The sequence below is a fragment of the Microcaecilia unicolor genome, chromosome 2 (assembly GCF_901765095.1).
Source record: "Microcaecilia unicolor chromosome 2, aMicUni1.1, whole genome shotgun sequence".
In the NCBI taxonomy this organism is placed as follows: domain Eukaryota; kingdom Metazoa; phylum Chordata; class Amphibia; order Gymnophiona; family Siphonopidae; genus Microcaecilia; species Microcaecilia unicolor.
In genome coordinates this window covers 404145776-404158572 of record NC_044032.1, presented here as the reverse complement: position 1 = coordinate 404158572, position 12797 = coordinate 404145776, and the positions used below count along the sequence as shown (strand labels likewise).

At 41.7% G+C, this 12797-nt stretch overlaps 1 protein-coding gene across 4 annotated transcripts in view; it reads right to left on the bottom strand.

Moving 5' to 3' along the window:
- The window catches only part of USO1 (USO1 vesicle transport factor), a 193036-nt gene extending 184581 nt beyond the window's left edge, over window positions 1–8455 (bottom strand). For all 4 annotated transcript variants that reach the window (XM_030190659.1, XM_030190661.1, XM_030190660.1 and 1 more), the window contains exon 1: window positions 8274–8455. In XM_030190659.1, coding sequence (XP_030046519.1) covers window positions 8274–8339 — 66 coding nt within the window. In that variant the 5' untranslated portion in view covers window positions 8340–8455. The remainder of the gene's footprint in view (window positions 1–8273) is intronic.
- Between the last annotated feature and the right edge of the window lie 4342 nt (window positions 8456–12797).

Here is a 12797-nt window from a genome sequence, read left to right as displayed (position 1 = left end):
TGGACCTGTGAAGAGGCAAGGCGAGTTAAGAGAATTTTTAGCTCTTAATAAATGAACTGCCTCCGCACAATAAGTGCCGCTGAGGTCCATTCCACAAAATATAGAGAATTGCATCTTTGAAAATTACCTTATTGAAAATTGATGTATTGAAAATTCAGTTGGAAGATTTCAGGCGCTGGGTTTCTTTTGGAGATCAAGATAAGCCCTAGCTTGCTCCTGGAGTCCATCTAACAGCTGATTCACCAAGCACTGGAACAAACCAGGGGCATTTTTCATTCCAAATGGTATCACAGTAAATTCATAATGGCCAAATGGAATAATAAATGCTGATCGTTCCTCAGCAGCAGCTGTTAGTGGTTCAGAGTTGGGTTGGGTTTTTTTTTTTAATCTGTAACCACCAGACACACAGCACAGTGAACAAGTGCAGCAATAATCCATTCGGCCTTTTTTTTTTTTTTGGTAGTGTTGAGAGATTAGCAGTGTGCCGATGGTGACTGACAGCAGCCGTCAGACACCGAATATGCCTGTCTAACACAAAAGCGGCCAGGTGACCTCAGCGAAGAACTGCAGGACCTGCCTGCACAGCGTTCTCCTGGGGGGAGACTAGACTCCTTGTGGGCACACCAGCTGAACTCTGGCAGATCTACACGTACATGGTTTTGCTTGTTAAACCCAAAGGTGAATCCTAAGAGTGGTTGAACAATTAGGTATAAACTGTGTTGTTTCTGACTTTACTTGTTTTGGACTGCTTGGGGTCCTACTGATCTGTACTTCTGCTGTCTGAAATTTTGGAAGATGAAAATCAGAAAATACAAATGAAAAGTTCTGGATGTACTCTGTAGAAGTTATTTTTGAAATGTGTGTTCTGGTATATGCATGTGATAATGTTTGAAAAACTGTCTATACTTCATGACTTCTGAACATGCGACATAATTAAAGGACAGACTTTTAAATGCCCAGTTGGGTATATATGCTAATTTCAACTTTGTTAAATGTTTCAGAAGTATCCATATACTTGCTCCCATTATATAACTTAATTCTATTATTCTGTCTCACTGTATGTTCAAATGTAAGCCAACTTTTAACACACTGCCTATCCAGCTGGATGGTGATGACACATGGAAAGTAAGTTTGGTCCAGTGAAGACTAACTCAAAATAACCTGTTCCTTAGCTGGGCTCTAGTATTACCATACTGAAAACCGACCATATCATGCCTCTGTGGTTATGTTCCACTAACAAGTTAAACGATTAACTGGCTTTCTTGAAAGGATTATATAACCTTCGGATGCACGACTAGGATCAAAAACATATACTTATTTATTCAACATCACAATTCCTCATGTACAGCCACAAAATAACCTTTAAGAGTGGACAGTGTTCACAATGAACTCCTTTTATTATCGACCAGATAATAGAGTTTTCAGTTTTGGCACAGTATAAGTCATCACAAGAACAAAATATAATAAAACCAATTTATTGCATTAGGGCTTATAACCCTATTTAGGGCCCTGTTTACTAAGCCGCGCTGTAGGCGCGCTAAATTTTTACCCTGCCCATCTCTGAGAGTCTACGAATACTAGGAGTTATTGTGGACCGAAACTTAACACTGTTGGATCATACCAACTCAACCACCAAGAAAATGTTCTTCTCTCTCTGGAGGCTAAAACGATTAAAGCCATATTTCCCAAGAGGAGTCTTTTGTAATTTAGTCCGATCATTAGTTTTAAGCCGAATCGATTAATGCAATGGCATATACGCAGGGTGCAGAGACCTACTTCTCAAAAAACTACAAACTGCCCAAAACACAGCAGCTCGACTTAACTTTGGAGCATCAAAGTTCACCAGTTCCAGACCACTCCGTGATAAGTTACACTGGCTTCCTGTGCAGGAGAGAATAACTTTTTAAATTTGCATCCTAGTCCATAAGATCTTCTACGGAGCAGCTCCAGCATATATGGATGCCCTTGTCAACTTACCACCAAGGAATTTACTTAGATCTTCTCGTTCATACTTAAACCTCCATTACCCTGCGTGTTCTGGTCTCAAATACAAAACCGCATATGCTTTCTCCTTTTCCTATATCAGCACTCATTTGTGGAATACATTACCTAAATCTGTAAAAACGGTTCAAGATCATCTGACTTTCAGGAAGTCTCTCAAGACCTACTTATTTGGGCAAGCTTACCCTAAAGATCCCGTCCTGCCACTGCGATTCCTGGACTCCAACTCCTCTAAAGATCTTGTGGACTTAACTACTTTCTCTTAACCCTGTACCTTTCCACCCATCGAATCACTTTCCATTTATTGTACTTTCCTGTTTGTTAACTAAATGTTGTAAGCCACATTGAGCCTGCCAGAGGTGGGAAATTGTGGGGTATAAATGATATAAATAAATGCACACCCATTATATTCCTATGGGTGTCTCTAGCACTAGCACATGTTACATAGTAACATAGTAACATAGTAGATGACGGCAGAAAAAGACCTGCATGGTCCATCCAGTCTGCCCATGACAAACTCATATGTGTATACCTTACCTTGAATTTGTACCTGTCCTTTTCAGGGCATAGACCATATAAGTCTGCCCAGCAGTATTTCCCGCCTCCCAACCACCAGTCCCGCCTCCCATCACCGGCTCTGGTACAGACCGTATAAGTCTGCCCTCCCCTATCCTCGCCTCCCAACCACCACCCCCTCTTCCCCCCAACTGCTCCGCCACCCAATTTCAGCTAAGCTAAGCACCTGCAGTACGGCTTAGTAAACAGGACCCTTATTTATGTTTAAACAAGAGAGATCTGCATGAAACAACATATTTACTTTTACTTATAAAACCACTTGCCCCTGAAACATGTTCAAAAACAGAATAATCCAATTGTGTATCTAAAAGATAAACTTCTCCAAAACAGATGATGTGTTTCCATGTGCCCCAAGGAAAAGAGTTTAATTTCACTTCCATTTAATTTCAATATATTCCATCATCTTTATAACACCAGGCTTCCCAAGGCAGATTATAACAGTTAAGATGAACCCATCAGGAAACAGGATATCTTCACTGAAATGTGGCCATCTGTATTGTATACAACGGTATAGAAAAATGAGCACAAAATATACAGTTTCTGTTGTTTCTACCAGCTACAATAATTTAAGCTGTTTTAGTGATATTTAATTTTTATTTCATAATATTTATATCTACATATGAGAAGCTTTCAAATAGATTCAAAAGCTGTCAAATAAGTTTAAACAAAAAAAATCTTTTGTCCACCTTTTAAGGCACAGCCTATCCAACTGGAACAGCTTTTGACTTTCTTACAGATGGATCACGCATAAGCAGTTCGTTATTTCTAATAATCATTTATTGTTTCAATAGTATTTGCTATTGTTTTGGTTGAGCGAAAATGGTGGCAATCTCTGCCTATTGCCAGCAAGCTCCGCCGCCTACTGGCTTTAGCCTGTATAACGGGCTAGAAAGGTTCATACCATCTCCTGGTCTGACCACCTTAAACTTATCAATACTATGGCTGAGGAAAGGTCCTTACCAAAACCAACACCACACAACTATTACCACAAGAGGTCGAATAGATCCTACAGAGTTTTGGACTAGGATGTATGTCAACGAGTGGTCAGCAAACACGGACTCTACACACTTCCTTTCTGAATGGGACATAAGATGTAACAGTGTACTAGATGATTTAGCTCCTCAAAAAATCAAGGAGCTGAAAAGGGTTAATTCTACACCATGGTTTAATGATGAACTAAAAGTACTAAAGTCACAAACTAGAAAAATGGAACGCAAATGGAAATAAAGAAAAAACGAACACACAAAAGAATGGAAACTAGCTCTTAGAAAATACAAATATGCAACTAGACAGGCACGAAAGTCCTATTATAAATCAAAAATCGACCATGATTATACAAACTCAAAGAAATTATTCCATATTGTTAACAATCTCTTCAAAACCAACTCAGTTACCTCAATAAGCACAGATTCCCCATCTACGGACTCACTGGCCAACTACTTCAATGAAAAAATCTTAAAATTACGTAACTCTCTTACTCAGCAGAACTCACACATTGATCGCTTCTTTAATTTACTCGCGTCTACCTCTAGAGACCACCCAGCGGATCATACCTGGTTGTATTTTACCTCTCTCTCCATTGACCTAGTCACCCAAGCGACTTCCAAATTCTCCAACTCTTTCTGCAAATTGGATATCTGCCCTAATTATTTACTTAAATCCGCTACATTCAAGACCTCGCATCTCATTTAAAACTTTATGCTTAAATTTGGCTTTTTCCCTAAAGATTATGGGAACATCATTCTTACTCCCATTCCTAAGGACACCAAGAAAAAAAATCAAATGACATTACAAACTACCGTCCAGTTGCCTCTATACCACTGGTAATTAAATTAATGGAAAGCATGGTAACTAAACTTACGGAATATTTGGACAAGTTTTTCATTTTACATGATTCACAATCCGGATTTCGATCCCTTTACAGTAATAAAACGGTTTTGGTTACCCTTATATCCAAGTTCAAACAACATATTGCTGGTGGCAAAAATATACTTCTCCTCCAATTCGACATGTCCAGCGCATTTGATATGGTTAATCACGACATCCTACTACATCTTTTGGATTATTTTGGGATTGGTGGAAATGTACTTAAATAGTTTAAGGGTTTTCTTTCATTCAGATCTCATCGGGTGAAACTGAATTCAATTCTATCTTCCTCATGGAATGCAGCTTGTGGAGTCCCTCAAGGTTTGCCACTTTCCCCCACACTATCCCATTGGCCAATGCCCTATCCAAACTAGGTCTAAATCCATTTATATACGCAGATAATGTTATAGTCTATATACCTTTCAATCTTATTAGGTTTGGTCCGAGTACAATGGACGAATGGGCTAACTCATTCCATTTGAAACTGAATACTGAGAAGACTCACTGCCTCATCTTATTGTCTCAGCATAATAAATATAATCCTACTACTTTAAATACTCCCAACCTTTCCCTACCCATTTCGGACAGTTTAAAACTTCTAGGGGTCACAATTGATCGGCACTTAACCCTGGAAATCCAAATAAATTACACCACAAAGAAAACGTTTTACTCAATGCGGACACTTAAACGAATAAAACCTTACTTTCCCCGCGATGTTTTCCGCAATTTGATACAATCAATGGTATTAAGCCAGTTAGACTACTGTAATGGTATCTATGCAGGCTGCAAAGAACATCTACTCAAGAAACTTCAGACTGCCCAGAACACTGCGGTAAGACTGATCTTCGGAAAATCTAAATTTGAATCTGCCAAGCCCCTTCGTGAAAAACTGCATTGGCTTCCCATTAGAGAACGAGTTGCCTGCAAGGTCTGCACCTTGATTCACAGGATCATTTATGGGGAAGTTCCCGAATACATGCTTGAATTGGTTGACTTATCACCCAGAAATAGATCCAGTCTCTCCCGATCCTATTTAAATTTACACTACCCAGATTGTAGTGGCCTTAAGTACAAATCTACCTGTGCCTCCAACTTCTCCTTCATAGGCACAAAACTGTGGAATGCTTTACCCAAATCAGTAAAATCAACTAAGAACTACCTAAATTTTAGAATTGAAGTCCATCCTGTTCAAGAAGGCTTATTCTCCAGGTTCAACATAATCTAACTCCTGGTTTCAACAAGATTCATGGACACTAATTATCTTATAATCTTTTACATATTGTTTAAATGATGCCTATATGTTTACTATCTTACTTGTTTAATTGTACTTTTCTGTACAGTAGCCTTCCCTAGAGTTTTGTGTAAGCCACATTGAGCCTGCAACTAACGGGAAAATGTGGGGTATAAGTGTATTAAATAAATAAATATGCTCAAACTTCGAGAAGCTAAACAACAAATACACTGATGAGTTTTGGACAATCTGAAGTGACTGAATACAGTTAACAGGCAGCCCCAAACAGACAATACTACAATAGTCTAAACCACTTAATACCATGGCCTCTACTACTCTCTACAAAATCCATCCTAGGCAATAAATGCCGCAACCTGATCAGCGAGTACAATTTAAAATAGGAGGCACGAATCAGGTGCAGAATCTGGGGCCTAAAAGAAAAATGAGAATCAATGAGAATCAAATAATACCCCCAAGTTGCACACCTAAGTCAAAACTCTCACAAGAATCCCAAAGAAACAGTGTCAGGCAATACAAGAATCTGCAAAAAACATACAATTCCTTTTTAGCAACAATTCACTTCAAATGGTTTTTTTGTTAACCAAGCAAGGCACCAAAAACATGATACCACAGCTAGAAAAAGATCTGTCCGAGGAAATAAAAACTGAATATTATCTGCATATATGCATAGTCTGTAACAAACGGCATAATGGAGACAAATAGATCTTAAAACACCACTGACAGTACTGATCCTTGTGGCACCCCTGTACTCAGTGGGTGCATGGCCGAAGCCATATCACCCAAATGCACAACTTGCTTTCTGTTACTCAAAAATAATTTACACCATAATAGCACGTTCCCTCAAGGCCACAAGTACCCAGGCGCTTCAACAGAATATTATGATCAAATGTATCAAACACATCAGATATATAAAAAAAAAACCACCAAAGATATAGCTAGCACATCTATCAAGCCCCAAACAGTTGCAGCTACAAGCGCCTCAGAGCTTTTTTTTCAGTGTACCAAAATGTCTCACTACTTTACTAATTGGGAGTGCCAACACTGGTTGAAAATGCTTCTTTGGGTGTTTATGCAACAGGTTTCATTACAAAATTAAAGACTGGATGATCCTGTAGGAGCTCATACCAAATGACTTCCCCATCACATTTCTATCCTGAAAAAAATAAAACCAAAGTTCTCCTGCTCACAGTGCATCTCCCAGGAATGAAAAATTTAAGACAAGAACTTTTTTATTAACTGTAAACCTTATTAGCCAAATATATTTTTTTGCCATGGGAAATAAAAACTCTCTAAAGTATTAGGTCTTGCATGTTAATAGCTAAAGAATATGGATTTTAGTATCCTCCAAATACATATGCTCTCATACCCAAAAGCTATTAGGAGGATCCACAGTCTTCAACAAGGAAAACAACAAATGTTTTATGGTAGATGGAAGGGTGTGTGCCCCCCCCCCCCCCCCCCCCCCCAATATTCTTATGTGTATCAGACTCTGATTGGAGTCTAATGCACATAAAGGGATGTAAGAAAATTCTGACAAGAAATTTTTTGAGGGGGGGGGGTCAGGGCCATTTCACCTTGGGTAAGAGAATTTTGGAGGACAGCACTGGAGTGGCAGAAGTCAGTAGCTGAGCAGTGCTAAATAAGAATGTGCCAACAACTATTGTGTGGCCCCAAGCACCCGCACAATGCAAGCCTACCACATCTCACACCATCCAAAACAGGAGGTGGCACAAAGCAGGTCTTCACTCTGCATGGATGCTCAGGGCCCCACGCTCTGACTCTGGTTCAAAACCACAGTTCTGGGCAGACCTGACAAGGCAATACAACAGTAGTGACAGCACTAGGAGGGGTGATGAGATGCTGGGCATATGGAGAGGGACAGGAAGCAGGAGAGAAGGAGCTCATGAACCCCTGAGGGATGAGGAGATTAATTAAGCATCTAAATACCTACTAGTGGGTGGCATAGGAGCAGACTCCGTGGGTGCTGTGGGTGCTTGAGCACCCCCAATATTGAGAAAATTCCTTGTATGTGTCTAGGGAAGGGTTATTTCCACTGGGCTTAGCACTCCCAATAATTTTGAAAAGTTGGCTCCTATGGTGGGTGGGTTAGGAAAAGTGTCAGGCCTTTAACCGCCTCAGGAGATGATGCACAGCTGAAAGTTCAACTAGGACATCAGATACCCTTGAACTGGCGCTGAGGGAGATCCGGGCGTATACGTGTCCTGGAAAATAAGCTCCGCTCTTATAGTTTGCGTGGTGGATCTTCCTTCTTCTTGATTGTAAAACGTACATATAGTAATCTCTCTATCAAGAATATTGAAAGAAACACACAACAGGTAGCGGGGCCTAGCTGCAAAATACAATTTTCTTTTTCAGCTTTCAAAACGTTCGCGTGTCCTTTCATCCACAACAGCACCCATCACCACCAGAAATACTGCCTTCCAAGCATTTTAATGCTAAAGCTCAGAACTACGGGTCCTATGAACCCACAGACAGTGTATACACCGGCACGGGAGGGTAAGAGGCAACCCCGACCGCATCCCATCCCGGGCCAAGGCTTAGCACGATCTGCACTCACCGTCTCGGCTCCAGAGGGCTGCGGTCCGGCGCTCTGCGCGCCCATCACCCCTCGCAACAAATACATGTCTCCTCCACCACAACCCCGAGCCCGTCCCGACTCAACAGCGCAAGCAAGCTGCTTTCACCCACTGCTTCCACATCGGCCCCGAAAAGTGACACACACAGCGGGACTAGGGAAGTGGCGCGCATGCGCCGATACGTGGCATGACGTGGCTACCGGAAGAATGCAAAGCGGGAGGGGGGGGGGTAGCTGGGAGAGCTGTTCTATTGCTTATTCCCACCCCCCACCCCCCAAGGCGGAAAAACACACAAAATCACATTTTAAAAAAATGAAAGTTGTACCGCAGGCTGTACCTGAATCATTTATCACTTCGAATTTAATTACAGTCAATAAATTGTTTTTGAAGGAGACGTCCTTATTCCCTGCTTTTCCCATTTAAAATCAGAGCTTCCGCTGGTGACAATATTTCAAGGGACCGGACCAGGACTAACCCAAAAAACTCTCTGCCTAAAAAAAACTCAGCAATTTTTTTTCCCTAACGCCCAGAGCAATGGCAGATGCAAAGGATGGCCCGTCCCAAAGAGTTAGGTTTACCACCCCAATAAGTGATCTAAGGCCAGCCAACTAATGAGGTTTTTCTAATATTTGGTAGAGAGGTTTGGTAGCCGTGTTAGTCCACTCTTAGAGGTAATCAATAGAAATCAAACAAAATTAAAACATGGAAAAGAAAGACTGTTTTATACACTGTCAGCTACCACATTTGCTTATTTCTGATCTGACCAAGAAGGGCAACCTTCGAAAGCTAATCAATGAATGTATTATGTCCACTAAAAAAGGTACCATCTTATTTTCTTTTCCATGTTTTAATTTTGTTTGATTTCTATTGATTACCTCTAATATTTGGTGAAGGGACTGAGGCCAAAGAAAGGGCTACTGACTATTCTTGACAATGCCTTCACTCACATGCATATATTTGGAAGCTCGTACAGTATTTAACTATCTGGGCTCAATATGGTGAAACTCAATTCCCATAATCATAAGAAGCATCAGAACTACCTCCAGTTCAGAAAAGATCTAAAGACCTACCTCTTCGGGAAATTCTGTGAGTAAAATATGCACTAATCATTCTGGAACAACAATTATCCATTGGAATGGATAATTTTGAACACATAAAGTCATCAATTAACCACCCAATTATATAACTGGCAGCATTTAAAATTGTGCACACAATTTTGGCCAATCTGCGCATGCAATTTAATTAAATGAGCCAATTATCAATAATTGTCAATAACAATCAATTATTGGAGCCAGTTGGCAACTATTTGCATTACCGAGAAAGGCAAGGACAAATCAAACTCGGGTATACATATAAAGTATCACATACCATGTAAAATGAGTTTATCTTGTTGGGCAGACTGGATGGACCGTACAGGTCTTTATCTGCCGTCATTTACTATGTTAAAAAAAAACCCTAACTGTAACACATCTTTTCATTTAAGAAATTAACTAAGACGTATCTTCTCAAGAAACCCAATTACTATTCCTTAAGCAGTAATAGTTATCTTGCCAACCACTGTAAAACACAGCATCATACAACCTTGTAAATGTAATTGAATCAGTGTAAGCCACAATTTCAGGGGCGTAGCCACGGACGGGCCCAGGCCCAGCCACTTTTGCTCCAGGCCCGCCCACCCTAACTAGCCCCAACCCAACCAGTGGCGTAGCTCTCCCAAGCGAGGCTCCAATCTTTTCCTGCCTCTTCTGCCCACTCTCCCCGTCCGTGTGGTCTGCTCACTTTTACTGCCCTGAAGCACCGTTCTCCCTCCAGCACCGGCGATTCCCATAGCCAGCCTTCTGCCAGTGTGCATCGTCGGGGCCTCTCCTTAGGCACGTCCCGCCTACTCTGCAACTTCCTGTTTTCCGCAAAGGTGGGACGCGCGCCTGAGGAGAGGCCCTGACAATGCATGCTGGCAGAAGGCTGACTATGGGAATCGCTGGTGTTGGAGGGAGAACGGCGCTTCAGGGCAGTAAAAATTACCAGACCACGCGGACGGGGAGAGTGGGCAGAAGAGAGGGAGAAATGCAAAACTCGGGAGGAGATGGAGAAGGGAGAAAGCGCTGCCCAAGACCAGAGTAGACGTGAACCTATCTAGTCCACTGTAAGCAAGGTAAGGAAGCCAATTTGTAATCTGTTTCCACTTTCCACCCCCCTCCTCCCCTGCACAGCCGTCATTTCAGTTCACTCAAAACAAAGCAGAGAACATTTTGTGCCCACCTACTTTGGGCTCAGGCCCATCCAAAACTGGCTGTCTGGCTACGCCACTGAGCCACATTGAACCGAAACTCATCTACTATAATAAAACTCACCCTCAACGTTCTGAGGACACTGACGTCAGTGAAGCCAAGCCCTGACTTCCTTCAAAAAGGTTCAAAGGTTCGTGATGGTGAAGCCACCAAAATCACTCTGGGCCCCGCCCTCGAGGGCGGAGCTATGGCAGAACAACGAAGGGGTTGGCAGGGAGGGAGGCGGGGGGTGGGAAATCGCTCCGGGACCCGCCCTTGCATCAAACGTCATGACGTTGGGGGCGGAGCAATGTCAGAACAATGAAGGGGTTGGCGACAAAAACCTTGCTAGCGCCCGTTTCATTTGCTCAGAAACGGGCCTCTTTTACTAGTTTTTTAATAATTGTGGGATAAAAGTACTAATAAATAAATAAACACTAAACCACATGCATATCTATGAGAACAATTCAGCTGTATTGAAAGATCCCTCAAGAGGCAGTGCTTGGTAATTTAAGCCTGATCAGACACAAGCATGCTATAAAGACAACCACTTCAAATAATGCATATCATATCCTGCAAAATGTTCTAAAACTTCAATTATATTATATTATATTATATTAAAGTTTTGATGTCACCTCTGTAAGGCCAGTACAGCATCTCCACCTCTCTTTCCCTTTTCCTCCCCCATCCAGTCCAGATCTTTATCTCTCATATCTTCCCTCTGATTAGTCCAGGGGTGCCACCATTTTCAAATTCAGAGACAACTGGGCAGGAGAAGAAAGGGGATTGACCTAGCCTTATCCATCAGGGATCTGTCCTGCGTAAGTCCCAGTGAGGAAGAGGGGTTATGGAGAGGTTTAGGGGGGTAGTGAAGGATGGGATTTGAGTTTTATTTATTTTGTTATTTGTAGCATTTATATCCCGCTCTTTCCCGCTCGATAGCAGGTTCCGTGCGGCTTACAGAGTATGGTGCAAAGTATCACAGAGTATGTTACAAAGTATCACAGAGACAGTGCAAAGTATGTTACAATGTATCACAGAGGTAATACAAAGTATGGTACAATGTATCAGAGAGAAACATAGTTATATAGAGTGGGACAATAGGATTGGAGTGTGGGTAGTACTGGTGGTGTAGTCTAGGTTCGAGGATTAAATTGGGTCGTTTGGGTAGGCTTGTTTGAAGAGGTAAGTCTTCAGCAGCTTATGGAAGGGTAGGTGTTCATTGGTTTTTCGGATATGTCTAGGTAAATTCCAGAGTTGGCTGCCTATAACAGAGAAGTTGGATGATTAGTAGGTTTTGTATTTGAGGCCTATGCAGTCAGGAAGAATAAGATTGAGATATGTTCGAGAAGATTTGGACCACTTCCTGGCTGGAAGATCGATCAAATTGGACATGTAGCTTAGAGATTCACCATTGAGGATCTTGTGGATCATTGTGTGGGTTTTGAAGTTTATTCTTTCCTTGATAGGGAGCCAGTGAAGTTTTTCACGAAGCAGTGTTGCGCTTTCGAATCGTGATTTGCCGAAAATGAGTCTGGCTGCTGTGTTTTGGGCGGTTTGGAGTTTTTTCATGATTTGGGCTTTGCAACCGATGAAGATGCTATTGCAGTAGTCGGCATGGGTAAGTATTGTGGATTGTACTAGATTGCGGAAAGTTTTCTGTGGGAGGAATGGTTTAACTCTTTTCAGAATCCACATCATGTTGAACATCTTCTTTGTCATGGCTTTTGCATGAGTTTCTAAAGTTAGGTGTTTGTCTAATGTTACTCCTAGGATTTTTAGATTGTCAGATATTGGGATTGTAACGTCAGGGGTGTTCAGGGTGGTTGGGAGCAAAGTAGAATGTTGTGATGAAAGGATTAGGCACTGAGTTTTTTCTTTGTTCAATTTCATCTTGAAGGCGTTGGCCCAGGAAGCTAGGATTTTCATGGCAGTGATTATTTTCTCCGAGATTTCTGTAAGGTTGGATTGGAAGGGGAGGAATATTGTGACGTCATCAGCATAGATGAAGGGATTTAGGCCAGACTTGGATAGGGATTTGGCCAGAGGGATCATCATGAGGTTGAAGAGGATCAGGGAAAGGGGTGAGCCTTGGGGGACTCCGCATTTTGATGGCCACATAGGCGATATTGATGAGGTTGATTTGACCTGGTAAGATCTGGAGGTGATAAAACTTTTTATCCACTTAATGATGTTTCCGCCGACCCCTAGTTTGTCCAGTAGTTTTGTGAGAATATC